The 21476-nt window shown below is 61.2% G+C and overlaps 1 protein-coding gene across 1 annotated transcript; it reads right to left on the bottom strand.

The window, feature by feature from the left end:
• Nucleotides 1-6235: 6235 nt before the first annotated feature.
• On the bottom strand, nt 6236-6930 carry LOC104482792 (GTP-binding protein Rhes). Its single transcript, XM_010124361.2, has one exon. It carries the CDS (start codon nt 6928-6930, stop codon nt 6304-6306), a length of 627 nt encoding a protein of 208 aa, XP_010122663.1. The 3' UTR covers nt 6236-6303.
• Between the last annotated feature and the right edge of the window lie 14546 nt (nt 6931-21476).

The following is a 21476-nucleotide window of genomic DNA, read 5'->3' as shown; positions in this document are numbered from 1 at the left end:
CTGAGGGTGGTGGAACCCTGGCCCAGGGTGCCCAGAGAGGCGGTGGATGCCCCATCCCTGGAAACGTTCCAGGCCAGGTTGGCCGGGGCTCTGAGCAACCTGATCTGGTTGGAGATGTCCCTGCTCCTGGCAGGGGGGTTGGACTGGGTGGGCTTTAATGGTCCCTTCCCACCCAAACCCCTCCATGACTCCGTGGATATCTATGCTTCCCAGCCGTTGCAGACTGGCATTGCTCCCCCATACACTCAGCCCCACACGCTGAAGTTTCTCCTCGGAGAAAGCCGGACACTTGTGTCCCTGGACGGGGGGACGATAAAGCTGCAACCACAGCTGCAGCCTTGCGGGAGCCATGTGAGGAAGCCCCTTCTCCTTGCGCAGCCCCTCCCGGGCTGTAATTCCCGGTTTTCCCCACGAGATGGTGACAGGGAACCGCTTTGGGCCCGCACCGGGCGGGGGGCGCGGCCCCGGCTCCAGCGTCCGGTCCCGGCGGAGCCCCTGCCCCGCCGAAGGGCCCGCAGCCCGGGGCAGGGCTGTTCGCGGGACTGGGCCCCTCCAGCCGCTGGTTCGCGGCGCTGACGGGGTCTGTGCGTGGGTGTGCGGGGGCGGGCGCCCAAAAGTGGCTTGAATTGATCCATGAATGTCCAACAGTGCCTCGCTTGGCAGCCATTTCGCGTTAGGTTGGTGGCGTGCAGGGAGCGCAAAGCAAGTGGCGTTTGTGAGGGGCTGCGCCAAACTGGTGTCATCGAGCGAGGCCCGCGGGCACCCTGCCCCGCGCGTGTATTTGTAGAGTCACAGAAGGGTTTGGTTTGGGTGGGAAGGGGCTGTTAAAGCCCACCCAGCCCAACCCCCCTGCCAGGAGCAGGGACATCTCCAACCGCATCAGGTTGCTCACAGCCCCGGCCAACCTGGCCTGGAATGTTTCCAGGGATGGGGCATCCACATCCTCTCTGGGCACCCTGGGCCAGTGCTCCACCACCCTCAGTGTAAAAAATTTCATCCTTACATCCAGTCTGAATCCACCTCCTTCCATTTTAAAACAATTCCCCCTCGTCCTGTCGCAACGGGTCCTGCTGAAGAGATTTCAGATTTCAGTCGCGGTTACCAGACTGAAGCGCAGGGGTGGGTGCAGCCCCTCGCAGCAGCCCCGCTGCCGGACGGCTGGCAGAGCCCCGGCGCGGCCCGTGCGGCGTGGGGCTGGCAGGTTTGCTCCTTCCAGAGCATTTAGCACGGCGGCTTGTTTTCCCCGGTGCTGAGCCTCGCTTAGCGAAAAGCCCTGAAGACAAATACTGCTAATTATATCCCCAACGAGTAAGTGCCACTTTTCGTTTTAAAATGTTTTGCTTTCCTGTTCGGTGTCCTTGGTTGAAGTGTTTGTGCCACAGCTTTACATCAATCACGGCCTGAGCAAACGGCGGCCGCCAGCTCCAATTAGGCACATCCCGGCCTCGCAGCTGATGCTCCCGCCGCGGGCCGGCGCGGCTGTCGCTGTCACTGGTGCGCAGCTCTCACGGGCGGCATCTTGATTCCCCCTGATTGTTTGTGTACACAAATTAAGCAGGAGCATCTCGCAGTGGCAGTTTGACGGGATGTGCTACATGATGTGGAACAGAACAGGAGGGATCACACGGAGCGCGTCTCCGGGGAGTGACCTGGGCGAACGCGGGGACAGGGCTGGCGGCTGCTCTGGAGGCGACTCTGGGGTAAAATGGTCTGACTGGGGGAAGTGCGGGCAGAGAGAAGGGAAATAAAAGAGTTGTGATAGAAGGACATTCAAGATCTTTCTGACATTTGAGGGATGTAAAAAGCAGCTGTTGGATCTGCAGGTGGACGGGTCAAGCTCACTGCAATGTTTTTTTGCAGAAAAGCAGCACCAGAGACCTCAGCACCTGCCAGGGCGGCACTGAGAAGTGGTGGGTGTCCCGGCACAGGACTTGCTGCTTCCGAGGGGCTAGGATTTATGGAGCAGCCCTGGGACGGGAGAGCGGCTTGCCCTCACCCTACAGGGGCAGGGACCTCGTGTTCTTGTCACGCTCAGCAGAACATCTCCCTTCCCTGGTACCGGGGCCCATCTACACACGAACATGACAGCCCATCTATGAAAAACCAACCCAAACTTAAACCACAGCTAAGAGGAGCAGTGCCATGAAACCTCTCCGGTCCCAGAGATGGGATAGGGAGAGCGAGAGCTGCTGCTGCCTGGGATCCCATCCCGGGACAGCGGTGTCATATTGTCATGCCTGTGTGCAGGTCCTTGGCTTTTCCCCAGCTCCTGTTCCCCGGGGCGTTACCGCAGCCTCGGGCACACAGCTAACGGGGACAGCAGCCCTTCGGCCCCGGCAGGCCCTGGTTTCCCCTTGGCCGTGTTCACAGGGATCGTCCCCTCTATGTGCTGGATCTCCAGAGAGCTGCTCTGGAGGCGAGAGCCCCTTCATCTGCTCTTCCCCTGACCTGCAGAGACCCCAGGCTGCAAATCCCAGGGCTACAGTTGACTCCTCTGTCCCTGCAGCTCTGCTAGGGACAACCAAACGCCTCAGGGCATCGCTGAGCAGGGGGGATCCCGGGTGGATGGTTCCATGGGTCCTGCTCTCCCCAGGCTTTCCCCTGAAGCCCCAGCACAAAGCGTCTGCCCCAGCTGCCCTCTTCTCCTGGGAGGGGAAGCAGAAGGAGGGCAGATTTTGCTCCTCTCACTAGGCGTGTGCCCACGGGATGTTTGCAGGGACGGCTCTGTGCGCACAGCTCGGTCTGTCACACGCTGCGTCTGCACTCTCCAGCCATCCCCCGGACTCGGCATCCCTCGCTGCGGATACGCTGTGTTCAGGAGCTGCGACCGGTGTCTGGGAAAGACAAGCCACTTCACTTGTTGCTGCTTGTGGAAAGAAAAGGAGCTGCAGGTGTTTCGTTCTTCACCACGTCGGGTTGCACAGACATGGGTTCCAAGCCAGCTCCAGCCCTGAGCAGGGCTTCACCGCCCCCGCATCACCCACTGACCCTGGGAGTGCCCTTAGCTGCGTTCTTCTGCTAAAACAGAGGCTGCACAGATTGCACACCCACATCTCAGGCCGTGAGGCACAGGACCTGCCTGTTTTGAACGTCACTCGGCACATTTGCAGTGGGGTCGCTTCTTGCCCTGCTCTGGGGCAGGAGAAGCTCGAGCTCCAGCATGCTGGGACGGGCAGGCAGAAGCTGGGGTAGGGCTGACAGCACCTTGGAGGACAACGCTGTGTCCCTCACAGGTCGCTCCTCTGGGACAGGAACCAGGAGTTCTTTCCACCTTGTTTTATTTGTATTTTTTTAATTACAGCTTTTCTACAACCTTTCTGCAGCGAAACACAGTGCCTTGTGGGTTGGCATGGGCCAAGGCTCCTGGCTGCTCCCCCTTGCCCAGCATCCTGCTCAGAGCCGTGGGGAGATGACGGCTAAAATGCTCTTGTTCTGTCACCGTCCCTGCATGGCAAATGCTTGCTAACCCCAGCTTCCACACCATGGCCTTGTGTGCCCAAAGCTCGCTAACCCCGACGTCCAAGGGAGACAGCTGCACGTAACCCCAGCCCCTGTGCCAGGATTTCATGTGGGTGTTGCAAAAAAAACCCCAAACCGCAGTGCCCCAGGGTAGGGGGGTTTGCAGGTGAGGGGCACAAGGGCTGGGGAGCGCTGCCCTCCATCCCAACAGCGTCCTTGCCCACTGCACCCACAAACCCCTGCCCTGCGTGGCTGGGGGGAGCGGGTCTGCGGGTGGCCTGAGATGGGGGGGACGGGGAGGGGGTTGTATGACACAGGCAGGCGTTGGGCGTGTGGCATGTGCTGCGGAGTGAGCTCCTCCAATGGCTCTGCTCATTGCTGGAGCACAGGACTGCAGGGGCACCTGGAGGTGGGCCCTTCCCGAGGGTTCCTGCACCTCCAGCATCGCGGTCTGCAGCATCGGCACCTCCAGCATCTTGGACTTCACCTCCAGCATCGCCGTCTTTGCATCTTCTGCAGCTCCAGCATCTCGGTCAGCATCTCTGCACCAGCAGCTGCTGAACCCCACAGGTCTTGGGCTGGGAGCTGGGGTCCTGAAGCACCCAGGGTTGTTGTTCTGCCCGGGGAAGCCAATGGTGGGGAATGGGGGGGAGGGCCTCTCACCACAACATTTTTTGGTGGTGTCCCACTAGCCTGAGCCTGGGCGCTGGGACGCCCCAGACATGAGGAGCTGTTTCTGTCCATACCATGGATCAAAACACGGAGGATGCGCTGCATGGGAGGGGGCTGGCAGGCAGCCTTGCTCATCCCAGCTCCTTCATTTTACACCACAAAGAGGTTGTGTTTTTTTTTTCTGCTTTTAGCATAATATTCTAAACCAAAAAGCCTGCTGCTCCTGATTCTAGCATAACCCTTCTCTAAAACAAGACTCCCCCCACCCACCAACCCCTCTGCAAGCTGTGGAACTCCCGCAGGGCTGGCTAATCAGCGAGCAGTCGGGGCGCGGAGGCAGGAAGGTGCCTCACCACAGCCGGATCACCCTGGTCAGGGCTGAGCGTGGGCAGCGCCAGCAGCGCTGGCCCCGGCCCCGTCCGGCCACAGCGGGGTGGCCCAGCTGCTGGGTGCGGCCCAGGTGCAGCATCGCCTGCGGCTGTGTCCATCATGCCCGTCCCACCGCAGGCAGGGTGCCTCCACATTGGGTCAGCTGCCAAAAGGGAATTTTCTTCCTATTTTGTTCCCCCCAGGCAGGAACTCCATTTTCCCCAGGAAAGGGCTCTGCGTGTCCCCACGGCACTGGGCGAGGAGCGGCCGCACGCCTTTGCAGAGCATCGCAGTGGCAGCACAAGGTACGTGGCTGCGAGCCGGAGAGCGGTGAGGGAACCCCGACCCACAGCAGCCCCAGCCCCCCCCACCCCAGCGGGTGCTGCTGGAGCCTGCCTGCGCTCCCCACTGCCTGCCCCCCGGCCTCATCCCGCACCAGGCTCCGGGACAAGGGTTTTCCCTGCCCAGAGGTTGCTGTCATCGCACGGTGCCCGTGGGGCACATGGCAGTGGGGGTCCCCAGCGAGGGACGCAGAGGCTGGGCTCTCCCTGCCGGCACCTTCTCCTCCTCTGCCCTGGGACGGGAAGGGACTGGGGTCACTGGGTGCAATCCTGCACCAGCCTGCCCATCCCCCAAAAGCTAGGGACTGACCAGGGTGGGTGACCGTTAGCCCACCGAGCGCTAACATCGTTATTTGTTGTGTTTGTGCAGCTGCTGAGCAGGTGACCTGCGCGTTACAGCAAGGACAGGCGGTGCGAGCGGAGCGTAAATCAGTGTGCGCACGGTAAATACTGCCCGTCTGTGCTCTCCTCCCGCTCCTTTTTCTAGCTCCTTTCATTGTGTTTATGGTTTTATCTCAGTGGATCCGCTGTCTTTTAATGAGTGGTGTTCTTTTCCGTACTTGGACGTGAGAAGAGCCATTTTATTTTTAGTTAGTCAAGCTCGGTAAAAACTTCAGTGGTTAAATTGTCAGGAAAATCGTCACACCAAATGTCCTGCCACAGCCAGGGGAGGCTGGAGGGGCTCCGCCGGAGCCAGCGCGCTCCAGAGAAGGATGGAGCAAGCAGGAGGGGAGCAGATGCAGTGACGAGGGTCTGGACATAAAACTCTGATATCAGACAGTTTAAAACAGCATTTGAAGTACAGGAGAAAGAAACTCAGACATTTTTTCCAGCTCCACTTTGCAACCACGTTTATTGGGTATGCTTAAAAAAAAAAATAGAAAAGAGAAAACTGGAGAGACGCACAGACTGCCCTGTCGCATGCTTTATGCCAAGGTACAAAACCAAAACTACGCTGGACGCTGGGTCTGTCACTGTAACCGCAGCCAGGAGGTTGGACGTGCGAGTGCTTGGGGCGAGGTGACACGGGACCCGAAGGAGATGCGGGGGAGCGGCACTGGCGGGTGCGAGCAGCTACAGATGCCCATATCTGCGTACTGCTGCAAAGACCCCTCGTTTGTCCACCCTCCCTGGTACGCGAGGAGCTGCCGGCCAGCTCGCCACGGCACAGACGCAAGGTGCTGGCTGACCCATGCCGGTTTCCCGGGTTCACCTCCTGCCTTTTTGGGAACTCGCCCTCTCCACACACCCTTCCAGCAACCAACATTCCTTCCAAGTCCCTCCTGCTTGTCATCTCCAACTCTTACCGGTCCTGGCGGGCTGGGTGGGGAAGAGGAGGGAAGGGGTGGGAGGCAGCAGGGTTGGTTTTGGCCAAGGCAGTGCTTCTCCCCACCCAGCCCACCTGAGTTTCCAGCCGGTGTCGCTGCTGCAGGCACCTTCCTCCCGGCCGCGGGCGGGTGGCTCAGCACACCGAGCAGCTGTTGGTCTTGTTCATGGGAGGCCTCAGCGCCTGCTCCTTGGGCAGCGTCTCCCTCCTCTTGCAGAGCGCTGGGCTGAGCCGGCTGGGCAGGTTGGCTTGCTGGAGCAGCTCCCTGAAGACCTCCAGGACATTCTCGTTGTCCTTGGCCGACGTCTCCACGAAACGGGTGTTCCAGTCCAGCTCCACCAGCGACAGGGCGTCCTCCACCGGCACCTGCCGCTCGCCGCCGCTTTCTGCCTTGTTGCCGACCACCACAATGGGAGGGAACTTGTCTTCCTTCACCTCCAGGATCTCTTCCCGCAAGCTCTTGACGCTCTCAAAGGACTCGGCGTCATCTACGGCGTAGACCAGGGCGAAGGCATCACTGTTCTGGATCGAGAGCTTCCTCATGGCCGGGAAGGAGTAGCTGCCGCTGGTGTCCAGAATTTCCACCTTGACCGTGGCCCCGCTCACCTCATACTCCTTGCTGTGCAGCTCCTCCACCGTGCGCCGGTGCTTGGGCTCGAAGGTGTCCATCAGGAAGCGGCGGATGAGGGCTGTCTTGCCCACACCGGCAGCACCCAAGAAAACCAACCGCACGTGGTTCTTCTCCTTTGCTACCAGGGACATGGCTGGGCACAGAGGGGACGGGATGCTCCGCAGCTGGTGCTCACCCCACAAGTGTCCCTGGGTGGCTGCAGTCCCGGCGTCCGTCCGTCTGTCCTCTCCTGCAACCACCTCCTCTGCAAACTTCTCCCAGCTGTTCTGCCGCGGATGCTACGGTCCCCAAGTCCAGCTCATCTTTTATCCTGGCTTCTCTCTGCCATGTGGCACCAGGCTGTCCAATCTCCGTGGGGTTGGGGGTGCTGGAGGAGGGAGGGCAGGGAGGGAGGAGAGCGGGGTGCTCCGGGCCAATCCGCAGAGCTCAGTCCTGGAAAAGCTACTGCAAGGCTGGAGAGCAGCGCGCTACGTTGCACATCGCTCTTGCATCACGGCCGCTGCCGGGGAGCCGGCAGCATCGCAGCCGGCACGCCGCTTTTGTCCTCCCGGGAGATTAACCTGTGTTTCTTGGTGTGGGCTTGCCGGCGGCGGGGGAGCCCGGTGGGGTCCCTCACCCATTGGGTGGCTCATGGCTGGACGTGGCAGGGGCTTGGGGACGGGGTTCACAGACAGAGTTGCTGCCAACGCACCCAACTCTTCTGTGAGCTGATGAAATATTTGAGCTGAGGGGAAGAATAAGATCTCCCTGAAACCCATCCGTCATAACCTCCACACTCAACTGTCAGTTATTCTGTGATTTTATGAAATATTTAACCCAAAGGGAAAATAAAATCTCCCGGAAAACAACGCGTCGCGATCTCCCAGAGCAGATGCCGAGCAGCGGTGGGTGGGAGCGCTGGCCGTGGCACGGCTTCAGCCCAGCTGTGACCTGGAACGGTTGGCTGATGGATCAGCACAGAGGCACGGTGCGTGTCGGCCCCGGCGCCGCGGGGATGGGCAGCACCGCTGGAAGCAGGATTGCTCGCAGAGGCGCAGGTTGTTTCCCCGGCAGCCACCTTCCCCATTTCATGCTAGAGTTGTTTCAGGAGCTGATTTATGCGAAGTGCAAATACAAAGGGAACTCGCTCAGAAGTTAAAATAAGTTTTTATCCCAACTTTGTGCGTGTGTGGGTTTTTCTGTCTTTGGACCAGTTTTTGCAGTCTTAATGCCGTTGGTTTTCTTTCTGTAGCAAAGTACCTGTTCCGGTGTTTAGTTCTGGCTGAATTTATTGTGTTGATTCCAGAAGTCCTTTTCACAAGAGTTATTGCTGCCTCTTAATTCCTCAGTTATCACTTCATTTTAGCCATGTTAAGAGCTTTCCCTATCCAATCTTATCAGGAGAGCCAAGGGATTGCATCGGAGTGAGCAGAGTCCTGTCCTCAGCTGAGCCCGCCCTGGGCGAAGGGGACGGTTGGGTCCGACAGGACCGGGGATGGGACCGGTGTCCAAAGCCACCCCACGGCACCCGATGGGGTTTTGCACCGTCTGGTGATGCGCTTTCGCTCACCAACGTGGAGCCCTTTCTGGAGAGACTGTGCCACGAAGAGAGCCCAAAGGCGATGCCCAGGGCTGAGCTGCCGCAGGAGCCAGAAGGAGCAGAGGATGCGGAAGATGCGATAGCACAGCCGTAGGACCTCGGCAGGCCAAAAACCAGGAGAAGGATGGATGGGCAGAGGGTGCCAGCTTTGGGCATGTGAATGCGTGGGGTTTTTTGGGCACGTTTTGGTGCCTGGTGTGCCATCAATGTCGGTGGACATGAAGAACCGAAGATGGCGAGGAAGCAGGGTGTGACAAGTAATCTCACTCCAGTTTTGGAAGCCATTTAAAGGCAAAAGCTTTTTTTTTAATTAGAAAATAATTTGGTTATTGCTTCTTTGTGCTTGGATAGACATAGCGACAGGGGTTTCCAAGAGAGGGATTTCCCACCGTTCCTCCCAGCCAGCTGTGGTGAAGCTCCGCAGGGCTCTGCCAGCTCTCGGGAGAGGCCAGGGCTGGTGCGATTCCTCGGTATTTCATTCCAAAGGGTCTCAAAACATGGATCTGTTCAACCTCACAACACCCGGCATCTCTTACAGGTGCAGAAATGGTGCCTGAGGTAAAGGAGACAGGAGGGAACGGGGACCCTGGTTTCCAAACGCCCTGCCCTGGCTCTAAAACACCCCTGTTATTGCTGGCACCCTGCGGAGTCGGAGCCCCCAGCTGATGGACACGCTGGGCACCCCCAACCAGCAAGGTCAGCCATGGAGGGCTTCCCAAATTGTGGCCGGGAAGGTGGCCCTGGTGCCGTGGGAGCCAGGACCGGGTCACAATCTGCAGTCTGAGTCATCTCTGCAAAGAGCGCTGTCCCCTGCGTGGCCTGGCCCAGGTGAGGGCCCAGCCCTGGCTGCATTAGACAACGAAACGTGGTGCGGAGAATCTGCCCTGCCTTGGCGCTGCAGTCGCACGGCCCGTCTGCGCATCCCTGTCTGCACATCCCTGTCTGCACATCCCTGTCTGCACAGCCCCGTCTGCACATCCCTGTCTGCGCATCCCCGTCTGCACATCCCTGTCTGCACATCCCTGTCTGCACAGCCCCGTCTGCACAGCCCCGTCTGCACAGCCCCGTCTGCACATCCCTGTCTGCACATCCCTGTCTGCGCATCCCTGTCTGCGCATCCCCAGTGATTTTTCACATCAGTTGTCTCCCCTCGGTCTTCACGTCTGTGCTGCTATGGTTACCGAGAGCCTGAAAGGTTTGACATCTCCCTCAGAGCAACGGAGGATTTCAGGGGTAATCTTGTTAAGAGCTGAGCAATGAATATTTCCAAAGGCCTTTTGCATGAAGATCTCTTCTGTCGTAGCTTCTGTCCGCTGACAGCGGGGACAGCAAGGCGCAGGGGGACTGTGCGCAAGGAAGGGAAGAAACCAGGGAAGGGTGAATGCAGGGACTTGTTTTCCACTGCGGCCTTTTGTTTCAGAATGATGCGTTAAGTACTGTATTTTTCAAGGACAGCTTGGCCAGCCAGCTTGGGTCAGGTGTTATTAAAAAAAAATAATTAAACCTGTGTTTCACCCAGGGAAAGACTCAGGGGACTTGGAGATGAGGACACTCATGACTGAGTCGTACAGAAAAGCCCCGCATCCCAGGAGCCATGCACTGGACGGTGGGGACCCGCTGAGACGGCGAGCGGGCCCAGGATGGAGAGGGGGCGCTGAGATGGTGAGCGGGCCCAGGATGGTGAGAGGGGCTGAGATGGCAAACGGGGCCAGGATGGCGAATGGGACCGAGACCGCTCTTGGCTACGGGAGTGGCCAGGATCCAGCCTCTCTGGGGTTGAGTAATTCGGGTGGAATGTTGGATCCTGCACCCAGGGCACACGCTGCGCCCATGGGGACTGGAGCATGGTGGGGCGAAGCCTCTGCCAGTGCTCAGGCGGTGCGTGCCCTGCGCTGCGCCCACGGGAGAGGGGACCGTGACGCCCCGGGGAGGCAGGGAGGGAGGCATTGGCCTGCCAGCAAGGGAGCAGGAAGGGAGGACAGCCCCGAGCTGCTGGCAGGGAGGAGAGCGCGCGGCCGAGGAAGGACGAAGGGACGACAGCAGGGATGGGCAGGAGCTGGAATGGGGCACGAACGAGCTGGGCAGTGGTTTTGGGGCAGGAGGAGCCCCACGCGCAGCAGGTCTGGAGCAAGGGATGCCTGGAGATGTGTGACAAGAGTGTTCTTGGTCATCCTTACCCCCAGGCAAACCCGCTGCAGGGCCAACAGCCACGGAGCAGCAGGATGACCAAGGGAGGCAAGGGACGGTCCCCACGGTCCCAGTCGGTGCCGGGGCTCAGTTTGGGACGGAATGCTGGAAAACAGTGTGTACGCTGCTGCTTCCCAGCATGCGCTGGCCAGGGAGAGCCAGGGAGCCGCAGCAGATGGGGGAGGCACAGGGCAGGGGAGGGAGCTGGACCCTTGCCCTTGGAAAAAGCCAACAGCACTTGGTACGGGAGAAACTCTGGGCTCTGCACAAGTAATACGCTCCCCCTCCCACCACCATTCAGAGCGCGGGACGTGGGACACAGGGATGCTGTGCTGCAGGGCTGTGAGCTGAGCTCTCCCAACTGAAGGTGTTCTGCCACGTTTTGCAGCATCTTCTCCCAGCATTCGTTGTTATTTCACCAACAAGCCTGGTGTCTGGTGCCTTAAAGCGGTTGTGCGAGGGGGAACCCGAAGGAGCACGCGACCCCTTCCCACCTGCCGAGTGCTCCCCACTCCGCTGCCGGACATGGCTCTGCTGCAGCGCTGAGCCGTGCTTCAGCAGGACCATTTGGAGACTTCAGGAACAGCCCGTGCTGCCTCTGGACATGTTTCCAGGGCGCTCACGTCTCGCTACTCAGCTGTCACGGATCAGAGGGGACGCGGCTGCAGGGGAAGCCAGGATCAATGTTCCTGGGCACGGCGCTGGAGCAGCCAGTGCTGGGCGTTGCTCCAGTCCCGGACGCGGTGCCCCAGTAACCCGCGGTCACACGCGGGGTGCAGAGCTTTCCTCGCTGACAGGAGCGGTGCGCCTCGCCCCTTGCTCGCAGGCCGTGAAGCATCGTTACAAATGTGGTGGCAAATAAATCAGTGACGTATTTCCAGTCTGCGCCAGCTTCGGGAAACCGATGGCGCTGATGGATCGCTGACTCCTGCGATGGGGTGCCCAGCACCCCGTGCCTTTGCACCCCACAGCAGGACGTGGAGGCAGCCCCACGCCCGCAGGATGCTGCCGCCCCACGCCACCCGCTTGTGCCTCTGCCTCCTGTTTCTGCCCATGGTTAAATTCATGGCGTACGTGAGAGCCGCTGCGTTCTCGGTTCTGGTGTTCCAGCTGCGGAGGCAGCAGTTGGTAATGAGAAACCCCAGGGCGACCGTCCGCCCGAGCGGCACATCCCCACCACCGCGGGCGGCGGCCAGCGGCCTCGTGGTGAAGCATCGCTTCTCCCACCTGGAATGAGCACCTGGCTGGGAGCCCAGGCACAACTGGGAGAGGGGAGGAGAGGGCTGGCAGCGAGCTGCCCAGCTGCCGCTGTGCGGGGCTCGGCGAGGTCTCACCCCACGTGGGGACACCCGGCCGCACGGGAGTGGGTTAAACCTGCCTCTCCCGGAGATTAAATCCAAATGGCCTTGGGTTTAGCGACAGGTGAGAGGAGAAATCTGAACCACGGTGGCTTCCGCCCCCACTCCGAGCGGAGCCGCGGCCCTCCCGGATGCATAGATGGATCAGCCGTACGCGGGGCTCCGTGCCGTCCGTCTGGAACAGCGTGTGTCGCCGGACGGATCCTGTTCCCGGCGCCGGCGAGGCCGCCAAGGGGTACGTGTCACCCCAAGCAGGGACAGCCTGCAGCTCGGCCCCGTTTCAGGGGGCGCGTGGGGGTGGCCCGCCTCGCAGAGGGTCACCCCAACCCTGCCTCCCGCCCCGCTGCCTGGTGACCCCAGTGCCAGATGGGGTGAATGGCTTAATTAAAGGCGGTAATTGCAGGGCTGGCTGCAAGAGGTGAGGGCTGAGGTTTGCCCATGGCCCCGGGCTGCATGCCAGTGGGGAGAGCGGGACTGGGTTTGGGGGTCTGGCAGAGGAGGGGTGGGAGGAAATCCCTGCTGACATGACCAACCGCTGCGGGGGGGACCCAGGGCATCCCCACAGCGTGGCCTGCCCGAGAGGACGGGACCCTGCCCGGGGATGGGGCCGATCCCACCGCAGCTGGGCTCACGGAAACCAGCGTCACTTGTGTAGCAATCGGCAACGGTGCTCAGCCCCGGTGTCACCACCAAGGCACAGCCGGTCTCTGGCACGGGGGGCAAAGGGAAGCTGACCCTGGCACCAGTACTCCCAACCTCTTCCAAAAGAGACCATCTTGGCTTTGAAAGCTCCCTGTGACCCCAGCCCCTGTTCCCTGCCGCAGCCCCCGTGGCCCCGCATCGGTGGAGCCAAGGGACCCGCGCCAGCGCTGGGGGGGGCACGCAGGGACCCCGCGAACAGCCTGTACTAGACAACCTGGTAACAAAATCTAGTCTGCCTGTAAACAAATGTCTTCCTGAGGACTGAAGGGATTTAGCGCAGCTGTTCTCCAGCCTGGAGGAGTTTCTACAGCATCTCTTACCTCACCCTGCCCGGGGTCATTTGCTGGAGCGAAAAGCTCACCTCTCATACGGCCGCCGGCACAGCTGTTCCTCAGGTGAGGTGAGGTGACACGCTCCGCGGCAGCACTGCGGGGTCGTCAGGAGCTGAGTGTGTGAGGCCGGGGAGCCAGAGCGGTGTCTGACCTGGGTGAGGCCGGGGTACCAGAGCTGTGCTCTGCAGCCCTGAGGGGCCGTGCCGGAGCAGGGGGCCAGCCTGGCCCCTTCGCTGGCAGCCTGCAGCAGTGCTGGTGGGCCCGGTGCCCGGCTCTGCCCACCGCGGTGGTGTCGAGGAGCGAAGCCCAGCCCCAGCACCTCTGTAGACCCAAGCCTACGGCTTCATATGAGCGCGGTTCCACTGTGAGGGCCAACGAAGCCGGCGGCCGCTCAGCTGATGGGGTGATGCGAGGTGCACGGAGCAGCCGGTCTCCCCTACGCTGCTCCGAGTGGGACTGAGCCCCCTCCATGGCGGCTGCAGCCGCAAAGGCAACGGGCGGGTGGGCTGGGCTGGGGAGGATGCTGTGACTGGCCCCAGGCCCCGTCCCTCCGTTCACCCCAGCCACCGCAGGTAAATCACGGTGGGCAGCGGTGCGAGGCACTCGGGTCTGTGGTTTGTGCTGCTGTAGGCGTGAAAGCCCCAAATCAAGGCCGGTCTTGCTGTCCTGGGCTCAGGGTGCAGGCAGAGGGACTGGGAGCAGACGGGGGGACAGAAGAGCCAACAGACCGTTGGGGCCGAACGTGAAGGAAGGATGAAGAGAAATGGTACGAGGTGTGGCGGCATTCACCGGGCAGGGCTCGCTGCTGTCGGCTGGGGATGCCTGGCCGTGTGTCTCCATTTGATACACGTCCCAGCATGCAGGGGCAAGGTATTTCCAGGAGAAAAAGGGCAGAATTAGGTAAGAACATCCCTGAAATACAACGTAGGGGCCTGCCACCATCCAAGAAAACTAAATGTGAGGTGAGGAGAGGAGCTACGCTGAAGCCTGGCGCCTCCGAGGGTGAAGGGCTCTGGGGAGCATGGGTGGGGATGTGGCAGCATCAGAAGGGAGACGGGGCCTTCAGCCGATCCCCAGCACTCGCACGTGGCTGGCCGCAGCCGGACCGACCCCCCCACCCATCCAGGGTGCTCCTGCAGCTCGGGCCGGGGCCGCGGCCCCTCTCTCCCAGGCTGTCAGCGGGGCTGCCATCGTCACGTCTCATCTCACATCCCGAGCAGCCGCTCCTGTCCGCGAGCAGCGCTGGCAGCCGTGCCTCCCCTGACCCGTGTCCTAATGCCAGCCGCACTCTGCATCACGCCCCGCTGCAAAGGCAGGCAGACGTGACGCACTCGCCCTGAAAACCAGCTGCCTTGTTTTTTTTTTCTTTTCTGAGTGCATGAAAATGTCATGTTGTAAACATCCCGCAGCGATGCCGCCTGCCCGTGGGAGCTGCCTGTCACTGCCCGTGAGAGCCAGTTCCCCACTGACCGCGTGGTGTTGACACCTTGGGCTTTCGTGCCACCGTCCTCTGCTCCTTCCCCAGTGACCCCTTGTCCTTAAATAACAAATAAACCTCTACATCACGGGGGGAGAGTGGCCTCATGTTGTCCCAGATCTGAGCTGAGTTTTGCTGTGGCCACATTTACGGTCAAAGTGCTGCTTCCTTCCCAGGGCGTGTGCAAGGACAGGTCTGGCAGAAAGCAAGGGTGGGGAAAAAAAGAAAAAAAGAAAAAAAAAAGAAAAGACGTTTTCATTAATTTTACAAGGGAGCTTGATGTTCCCTCGGCATGCGCCAGGCCCCACAGCGTGGGCTGCGTGTCCCCTGCCCTGGCGTCCTGCACGCCGCGGGACTGGTGACAGCTCGTTGGCTGACGCCATCAGCTGCTGTCTCAGCGTTTTGGTCCGGTTTCCCCCAGCCCTCCTGCCCCTTTTGGGGGCCTGCTCCTCACGCACCGTCCCTGCTCCCCGTGCACGGTCCCCACTCGCCGACGCCAGCGTCACCCTAAGAGCTCCTGACAGCGCTGCTTGGGCAGCCACCGTCTCGCTCTGCAGACGGCGCCGGGGGCTCCACGGCCTGTCAGGACGTCTCATTTTTAAAACATATTTTCTGTCAGCGAGCATCAGCCGCAGCCATCCCTGCTCAGCCCGCTGGCACCGCCCCGCTGCCCTCCTGCGCGCCCGGCTCCGTGTTGCTCTCTGGACGTCTGGGATCCACCCAACCCTTGGGCTCTCCTGGTTTCCCCAAGCTGTTTGTGTTTCGAAGGAAGCAAACTGGTGTCCGGTCAGCTGTGAAATGGCACCTTCCCTGCGGCCAGACGCTGCGGTGGTGGGGCTCTGTCCTGCCCCAAGGGCCGCTCTCGCTGGGGCTCTGGTTTGCAGAACACCCCAACCGCCTGTAAACCAGTGTGGAAGAGGACAAGTCTCCTCTCGCGGTGGTTAACGGAGCGGTCCCTGCGTGAGCAGAGGCACTGGGGACAGAGACCGCCGGCTAAGCCAGGAGGAGCGACGCTCGGGGAATAAAAGACGAAAAACCCAAAAGTGCATTTACAAGGGGAGTGGAGGGCAGGGGACGCTGCACCAGCCGAACCAGGGGTCCGGTGAGGGGCTGTGAGCAGCGGTGTGTCCTGGCATCAGAGCCGCTCCCCAGCGCCGAGCAGAGCTCTGCAGCCTCGCGGGGGGCTCCGGAGCCGGGACCGGGGTACGCGGCGCTGCCGTCAGCCTCTGGCACCAGCGTGAGGCAGAGCCGAGCTGGCAGCGGTGAGACGCCCTGGGCAGCTGCTTTGTGCTCAAATCAGGTCTCATTTTTATGAAGGGCAGTGTGACTCCAGTGGCACTGCGATGGGGTGCTGATGTAGCACCTGGGTTTGGAGACATCTTCACGTCTCCCAAACAGGCCCGCGCTCACCCCATGGGTCAGGCAGGACCTCCCGCAGCAGCCGGCCGGCTTCATTTTCCGTGTGCAGCGACCCGTGTGCGTGCTCATGCGTCTCCCTCCTCTCCCTTCCAGCAGCGTTCAAAACAATCGTCCGTGTTTAACCCAGAGCTGATGGATGTGGCTCGTCGTGCTGATGCCGGCCAAGTTCCTTCTCCTTTCACAGCAGGGACGTGGGAAGGAAAAAAAGTCCCAGCTGTCAATCACAGCTCCGTCCCCCCGGCTGAGTGCTGCAGGGCAGGGAGTGCGGCCAAAAACCTCTGCAAGGAGAAGAGAAGTGAGGTGGGGTTTTTTTTAGACAAGGTAAACTGAGTCGGGGAAGGCAGAGCACTGCTGTGTGCCTTGGGGACCCTCACGTCCGCAGCAGTGCTGCCACATCCCGCCGTCGGTGCTGCGGGACAGCCTGGGCCTTTGCCCTTCTCAGAGGAGCAAGTACCTGGGAGGGACCAAAACGCTTGGGCTACACTGGAACACTTTCTTCAAGTGGTGAGACTGGGGCCAGACTTGCCCGAGCCCAGGGAGAGAGGATTTTTGGCTGCTGCAAGCCAAGAGGCAAGTGTGTTCATTTAACCAGCCCTTGCTCTGCGCCCCACCGTAGGGCACGGTGGGAGAGGGTAACGGTGGGCTCCTGACGGTGGGCAGGGAGGGACGATGCGGTGATGGTAATGTCTGTCCCGCACTGGTCCCCTGGGCCTGATCCCACCAGTGCCAGCTCCGGTGGGGAAGCCTGCCCCAGCTCTGAGAGGCGAGTGCCGGGAAATGGGGGCTGCGGGGCGGAAAGCCGGTCTGCGCAGGCAGGGGAAGGGTTTTCTTGGGATGGGTGGGGAGAAGGAGCCCCACAAGCACGCAGGCAGAGACGCCTCATGGTTTCATTTCCAAAAGCCCCGCAGCCTCTGCCGTCCCTGCCTGCCCATCGCAAGGAGAGCAGCCACCCAGTTCACTCCCGTAACCTCCCAGTTCCCAGGGCGACGTGCCGTGGCTGCTGGAGTCCCGGAGGTGGGCAGGCAGCGTCCCCCCGCGCTCGCCGGGTCTGATGCAGCGCTGGAACGGCCCGAGTCCTGCCTTTGGCTATGGGGAGCAGGGACTGAGGCAGTTTCAGGCCAGCTCGAGTCATGTCCCCACCGCCACCGATGTCCCTGGGCCCTCCAGAGTCACCCGGAGGGACGGGCTCAGCCCAGCCCAGTTTGTGAGAGCGGAGCCATCCAGACTGAGCCCTTCCTTCAGGGATGCTGTTCCTTGTCGCTCTGTCACATCCGCGAAACGCGAAGGCAGTGCTGTGAAGCGTACATGACACGTTCTGGCAGCTGACATCTCCAGGAAGAGCTCAGCATGAAGACAGAATCACCCTACGGTGAGCTGATGTTCCTGAGCTGCCGTCCTACGGAGCCCAGGACGCTCACGATGCCCAAACAGAGGAAAACAAAGGCGAGGGTTTGTCCTAGATCCGGACGGCCAGCGCCGGCGGTGCGGGGCGACGTGACATGGCCAGCTGTGTTTGGCATTTCTCCGGCCCTGGATCTGCTGCCGCCGTGTCACGCTGCAGCCGGCACCGTGCCTGCACGCGGTGTCGGGGGGCACGGCTGCGCGGTGGGCCCGGGACAAGTGCTGGCAGCTGCCCCTCCCCTTGGGTGGGCTCAGGTAAAAGGGTCTTTCAGGGCTGTGTTCACACAAGTGAGGGGAGTAGTATTTGCCCTTGCACAGCCGTGTTTGTGGAAAAAAAAGTAATTTTGGGAAAAAAAATAGTGTTTGCAAAGCCACGGTGCTGCTGAGATGGGGCTGTGGGGACGTCCTCCCGCCAGCTTCTGGCCACCTCCACCTCCTGCCTGCTCCACCCTGCCCTTTTTAAAGGCCGTTCCCCTCCTGGTTTATGTGTGGGGCTCTTTGTAAAGCTCAATGTGAAGACACGGCCTCTGTCCTCGCCCGTCCCAGCTGAGGTGGCTCGGGATGGAGGACTGGAGGGGATGGCTCTGCCCAGGCAGGGACGCTGCTCCGGGGCTGCCAGTGCTTTTCTGTGTGAGCCCCTGCGAGTTCGGAAGGTGTTCAGAGCCCTCCTGGCAAAGAGGGGTGCAGGAGGTTAGGAAAAGCACTTGCCTTTTTTGGGGGGGTTCATTCTGCCAGCGAGCAGCCCTGCAGCAGCCTGGCTGAGGACAGGGGCACATGGAAGCCAAACAAGCGCCTGGCACTTGCTCCAGGGCTGAAAACTCTTTTTTTTGGGCAGCATTTTGCATGGAGCTGCAAACTGCAGACTGCCAAAATTTATGAGTTTGCCCTCCCTGGGCCAGGAGACCGAAACTGGTGGGATGAAGGCAGCAGCTCTGCGCTCCGCTCTGCTGTCACGCGCTGCGTTCGCGCTTGCCAAGTCCCTATTCACAAGCAAGCATGGGCCCCAGCAGCATCTCCCGTCACCGCGGGGGCTGCCGGCAGCTTTGGTGAGGCCGGTGACGGAGTCGGAGCCTCCAGACCCTGGTCGCTCCATCCCCACCCCGCCCTGCCCACCCCGGGATCACCACGCTCTCCTGGCTCTCCCGGGGGAGGCTGGGGTGTGTGTCCAGGCATCACTCCATGGGCCTTGAACTGGTTTCTCGGGCTCCTTGAACTGGCTTCTTAACCCACAGGTTCCTCCCGGGGTGGGCCAGGACTGCTGTTTGAGTTGAGATGGTTGCATCTCCTGGACCATCTCCACGGGGAGCCCTGGGCCAGCTGCGGGCACCGTCAGGTCCCCCGCACGCCAGGAAGCTGTGGCAGCTTTCCAGGAGCCCCGTGCTCTGTTACACACTGACCTACTCCTCACCCACCCTCCCACCCCCTTGCTGATTCACCCGTGGGGTCCAGCGCCGCCCAGCACCGTCCCAAGGACGCTGTTTCAGATCCGCAGCCCAGCATCGCCCCGCAGGTCTAACGCGGGCCCACGGGCGCCTTTCCCCCCGCCCACAGCGAGGGTGAGCTCAGAGGGCGAAGCAGTGCAACCGTGGAACAGCATTGCAGCCCTGGAGCCTGACCGCGTTTGTTCTACTTTAGGAGGCAAAGGGCCAGCGCTGCCGGCGGCACGCTCGCTGGGTCCGCTCCCCACGGTTCTCCCAGCAGCAGTGCGTCCCATGGGGTTTGGCCCGTGGTTCAGTGGGGTCTGGGGCATCAGCGTGGTGTCACTTGTCCAGGTCCCTCAGGGAAAGGGCTTGGAGACGTGGCTGCCGAGTGTCCTGCTGTGGGAGGTCCTGCAGGACACTTGGGCTGTGCCTGGGGGGTGGGATGCTCCAGCTCTGGCTCCGGCTCCAGCGTCCCGCAGCTCTGCACCAGCCCTGGCAGCAGCACCAGCCGCCACTGGGCGAGATCCTGCCTCATCCCAGAGGGGAGGAAGGCTGCCGATGAGATTTGCTGTCTCTCCCTCTTCTCAGTTCTTCGCAGCTCCTCTCAGCGGCGTCAAGGGCTCAGGGGAGTGGCGGGCAGAGAAGGGGCTTATTCCTCTCTGCGGCACAGTGGAGCATTACATGTCTTTGGAGAGAATTGCTCATTGCAGCTGCTGCAGGCCGGCCGGCACTGGGGAGCTCTGCACGGCCCAGGCCCTTTGCTCCAGGGAGGAGGAGGATGGTGCAGAGCAGAGCTGGAGCTCCTGGCCTGCTCCCGCTCTTCTCGGGTGCTGAGGGTCCCGCAGCAGGGCGGTGGGACGGGGCTGGCCGGGGTGATGTCCCTGTCAGCGCCGGGCAGCTGCCGTGCTCCAGCCCTCCCGGGGGAGAGCTCACACCATCCTGTCCCGCGTCTTTCTTGTCAAGTTCTTGGGAAGGACAAACAAGGAGCCGGGGCTGTGGCTGCCCGGAGCTGGCTCAGGGCACCAGGGTGATGCAGCGTGTCCTGGTCGCCCTCCAGAAACAAAGCGGGAGGCACGCAGGCAGCTCCCAGGCGAGGTTGCTGGAAGGGGGGCTGGTGAAATGAGCTGATGGGGAGACGGGCCCTCCCCTTGCTCAGCAAAAGAGGGTTTGTTAGGGAAAGCCACGCAGAGGAGGCTGCCCCGCAGAGACCCCCCATCTATAATTGGTCCCTCTCTAGGGCCAGAGCCGCCCCAGGAGCTTTCACTCCACAACTGGCCCACGTCTGGCAAAAAAAATGTCTTCTGGCTGCTTTGCTTGGGACTGGTCGGGGGTGCCGATGGGTGCTGGGGTCCTGCAGGGCCCCCCACCCCAGCTGTGTCGGCTCCACGCAGGGTGCTGAGCCTGGGGTGGGCAGCGTGGGGTCGGATCGACGCTGGTGGCCAAGCAGCATCACCACAGCCTGGTCTAAAACCCTCATCCTCGTGGGTCCCTGCCCCCCGCAGCCCTCGTCCCCCCGCGCCAGCGAGCATTAGGTGTGCGAAGTGCAAGGCAGGGGCAGCACCACGCAGCCAGCGTGGGAGCGAGCCCAGCGATGGAAGGTTTCTGAGAGCTGGGATGGAACAGATCCCTCGTTGGCCGATGAGGGATTTCAGAGAAGTCCACCGGAGCAGAGCCATCAATTAACCGGCCGCACCGACAGCAGCACGTGCCCTCCACCGTGGTGGCAGATGGGCACTGCAGTCAGAGGAGCTGGCACTGTTTGGCCTCTCCAGCCAAGGGGACCGGCAGGAGCTCCGAGGGGGATGCGCTCACCTGCCCATCGCTCCCCAGGGGGTGCAGCCCCCAGCCAGCACCCGGCAGTGCTGGGGCCGGCCACGGGGAGAGGAGCAGGCCCAACACGTTTTGGAGCTGAGAGTCCTTCAGCCCTTTTGCTGCTCCTTTAACACCTCCAGGAAGAGGCAGTGTATTATAACAGTACAAATAATGATGTAAAGGCAAAAATACTTGAGAAAAAAACCCTTGTTCTGCTGTCCCAAGGCTCTTTTTTGGGAGAACTTGCATGCAAAAGGTAAAGTCCACCTCCTCTCTGGGCAACCTGGGACAGGGTTCCACCACCCTCATGGTAAAATTTTTTTTTCCTGATATCTAATCTGAATCTCCCTCCCTCTATTTTAAAACCATGACCCCTCATCCTGTCACACCAGGCCCTGCTGAACAGTCTCTCCCCGCCTTCCCTGCAGCCCCCTTTGGGCTCTGGGAGCCGCTCTCAGGTCTCCCCGGAGCCTCCTCTTCTCCAGGCTGAACAGCCCCAGCTCTCTCAGCCTGGCCTCACAGCAGAGCTGCTCCAGCCCTCTCAGCATCTGCGTGGCCTCCTCTGGACCCTCTCCAACAGCTCCACGTCCTCCTGATGTTGGGGGCTCCAGAGCTGGACACAGCGCTGCAGGGGGGTCTCATGAATTATCTGTCATATTGGCATTAACTGGCACAGGCCGGTTGGCCTTTGCTGAACAGCTTTGCTTGCTATAAAGCATGACAATTCATTTATTGGAGAGTGCTAATTAACCTCTTCAGGGCTGATCCTGGCGAGCCCTGTGAGGCAGACGTGTGCACATTTATTTATTTAATGCTTAAAAAGAAGGGTGTCCCGGAACCCGGCTTCCCCCTGCCTGACCCTCCTCTTCCCCCACTCCTGCCAGCTGCCCCTTTTCTGCCCAGCCCCCGCGCTGCAGGCGGCCCAAGGAGGACGAGGACCACACCGCTGTGTTCTCATAGGGTCTGTCAAAATGCACCTGCACCCACCG

This window comes from Chlamydotis macqueenii, chromosome 18 (assembly GCF_036417535.1).
Source record: "Chlamydotis macqueenii isolate bChlMac1 chromosome 18, bChlMac1.mat, whole genome shotgun sequence".
In the NCBI taxonomy this organism is placed as follows: domain Eukaryota; kingdom Metazoa; phylum Chordata; class Aves; order Otidiformes; family Otididae; genus Chlamydotis; species Chlamydotis macqueenii.
The sequence above is the reverse complement of the archived record's forward strand: the minus strand, read 5'-3'. Positions and strand labels throughout refer to the sequence as shown.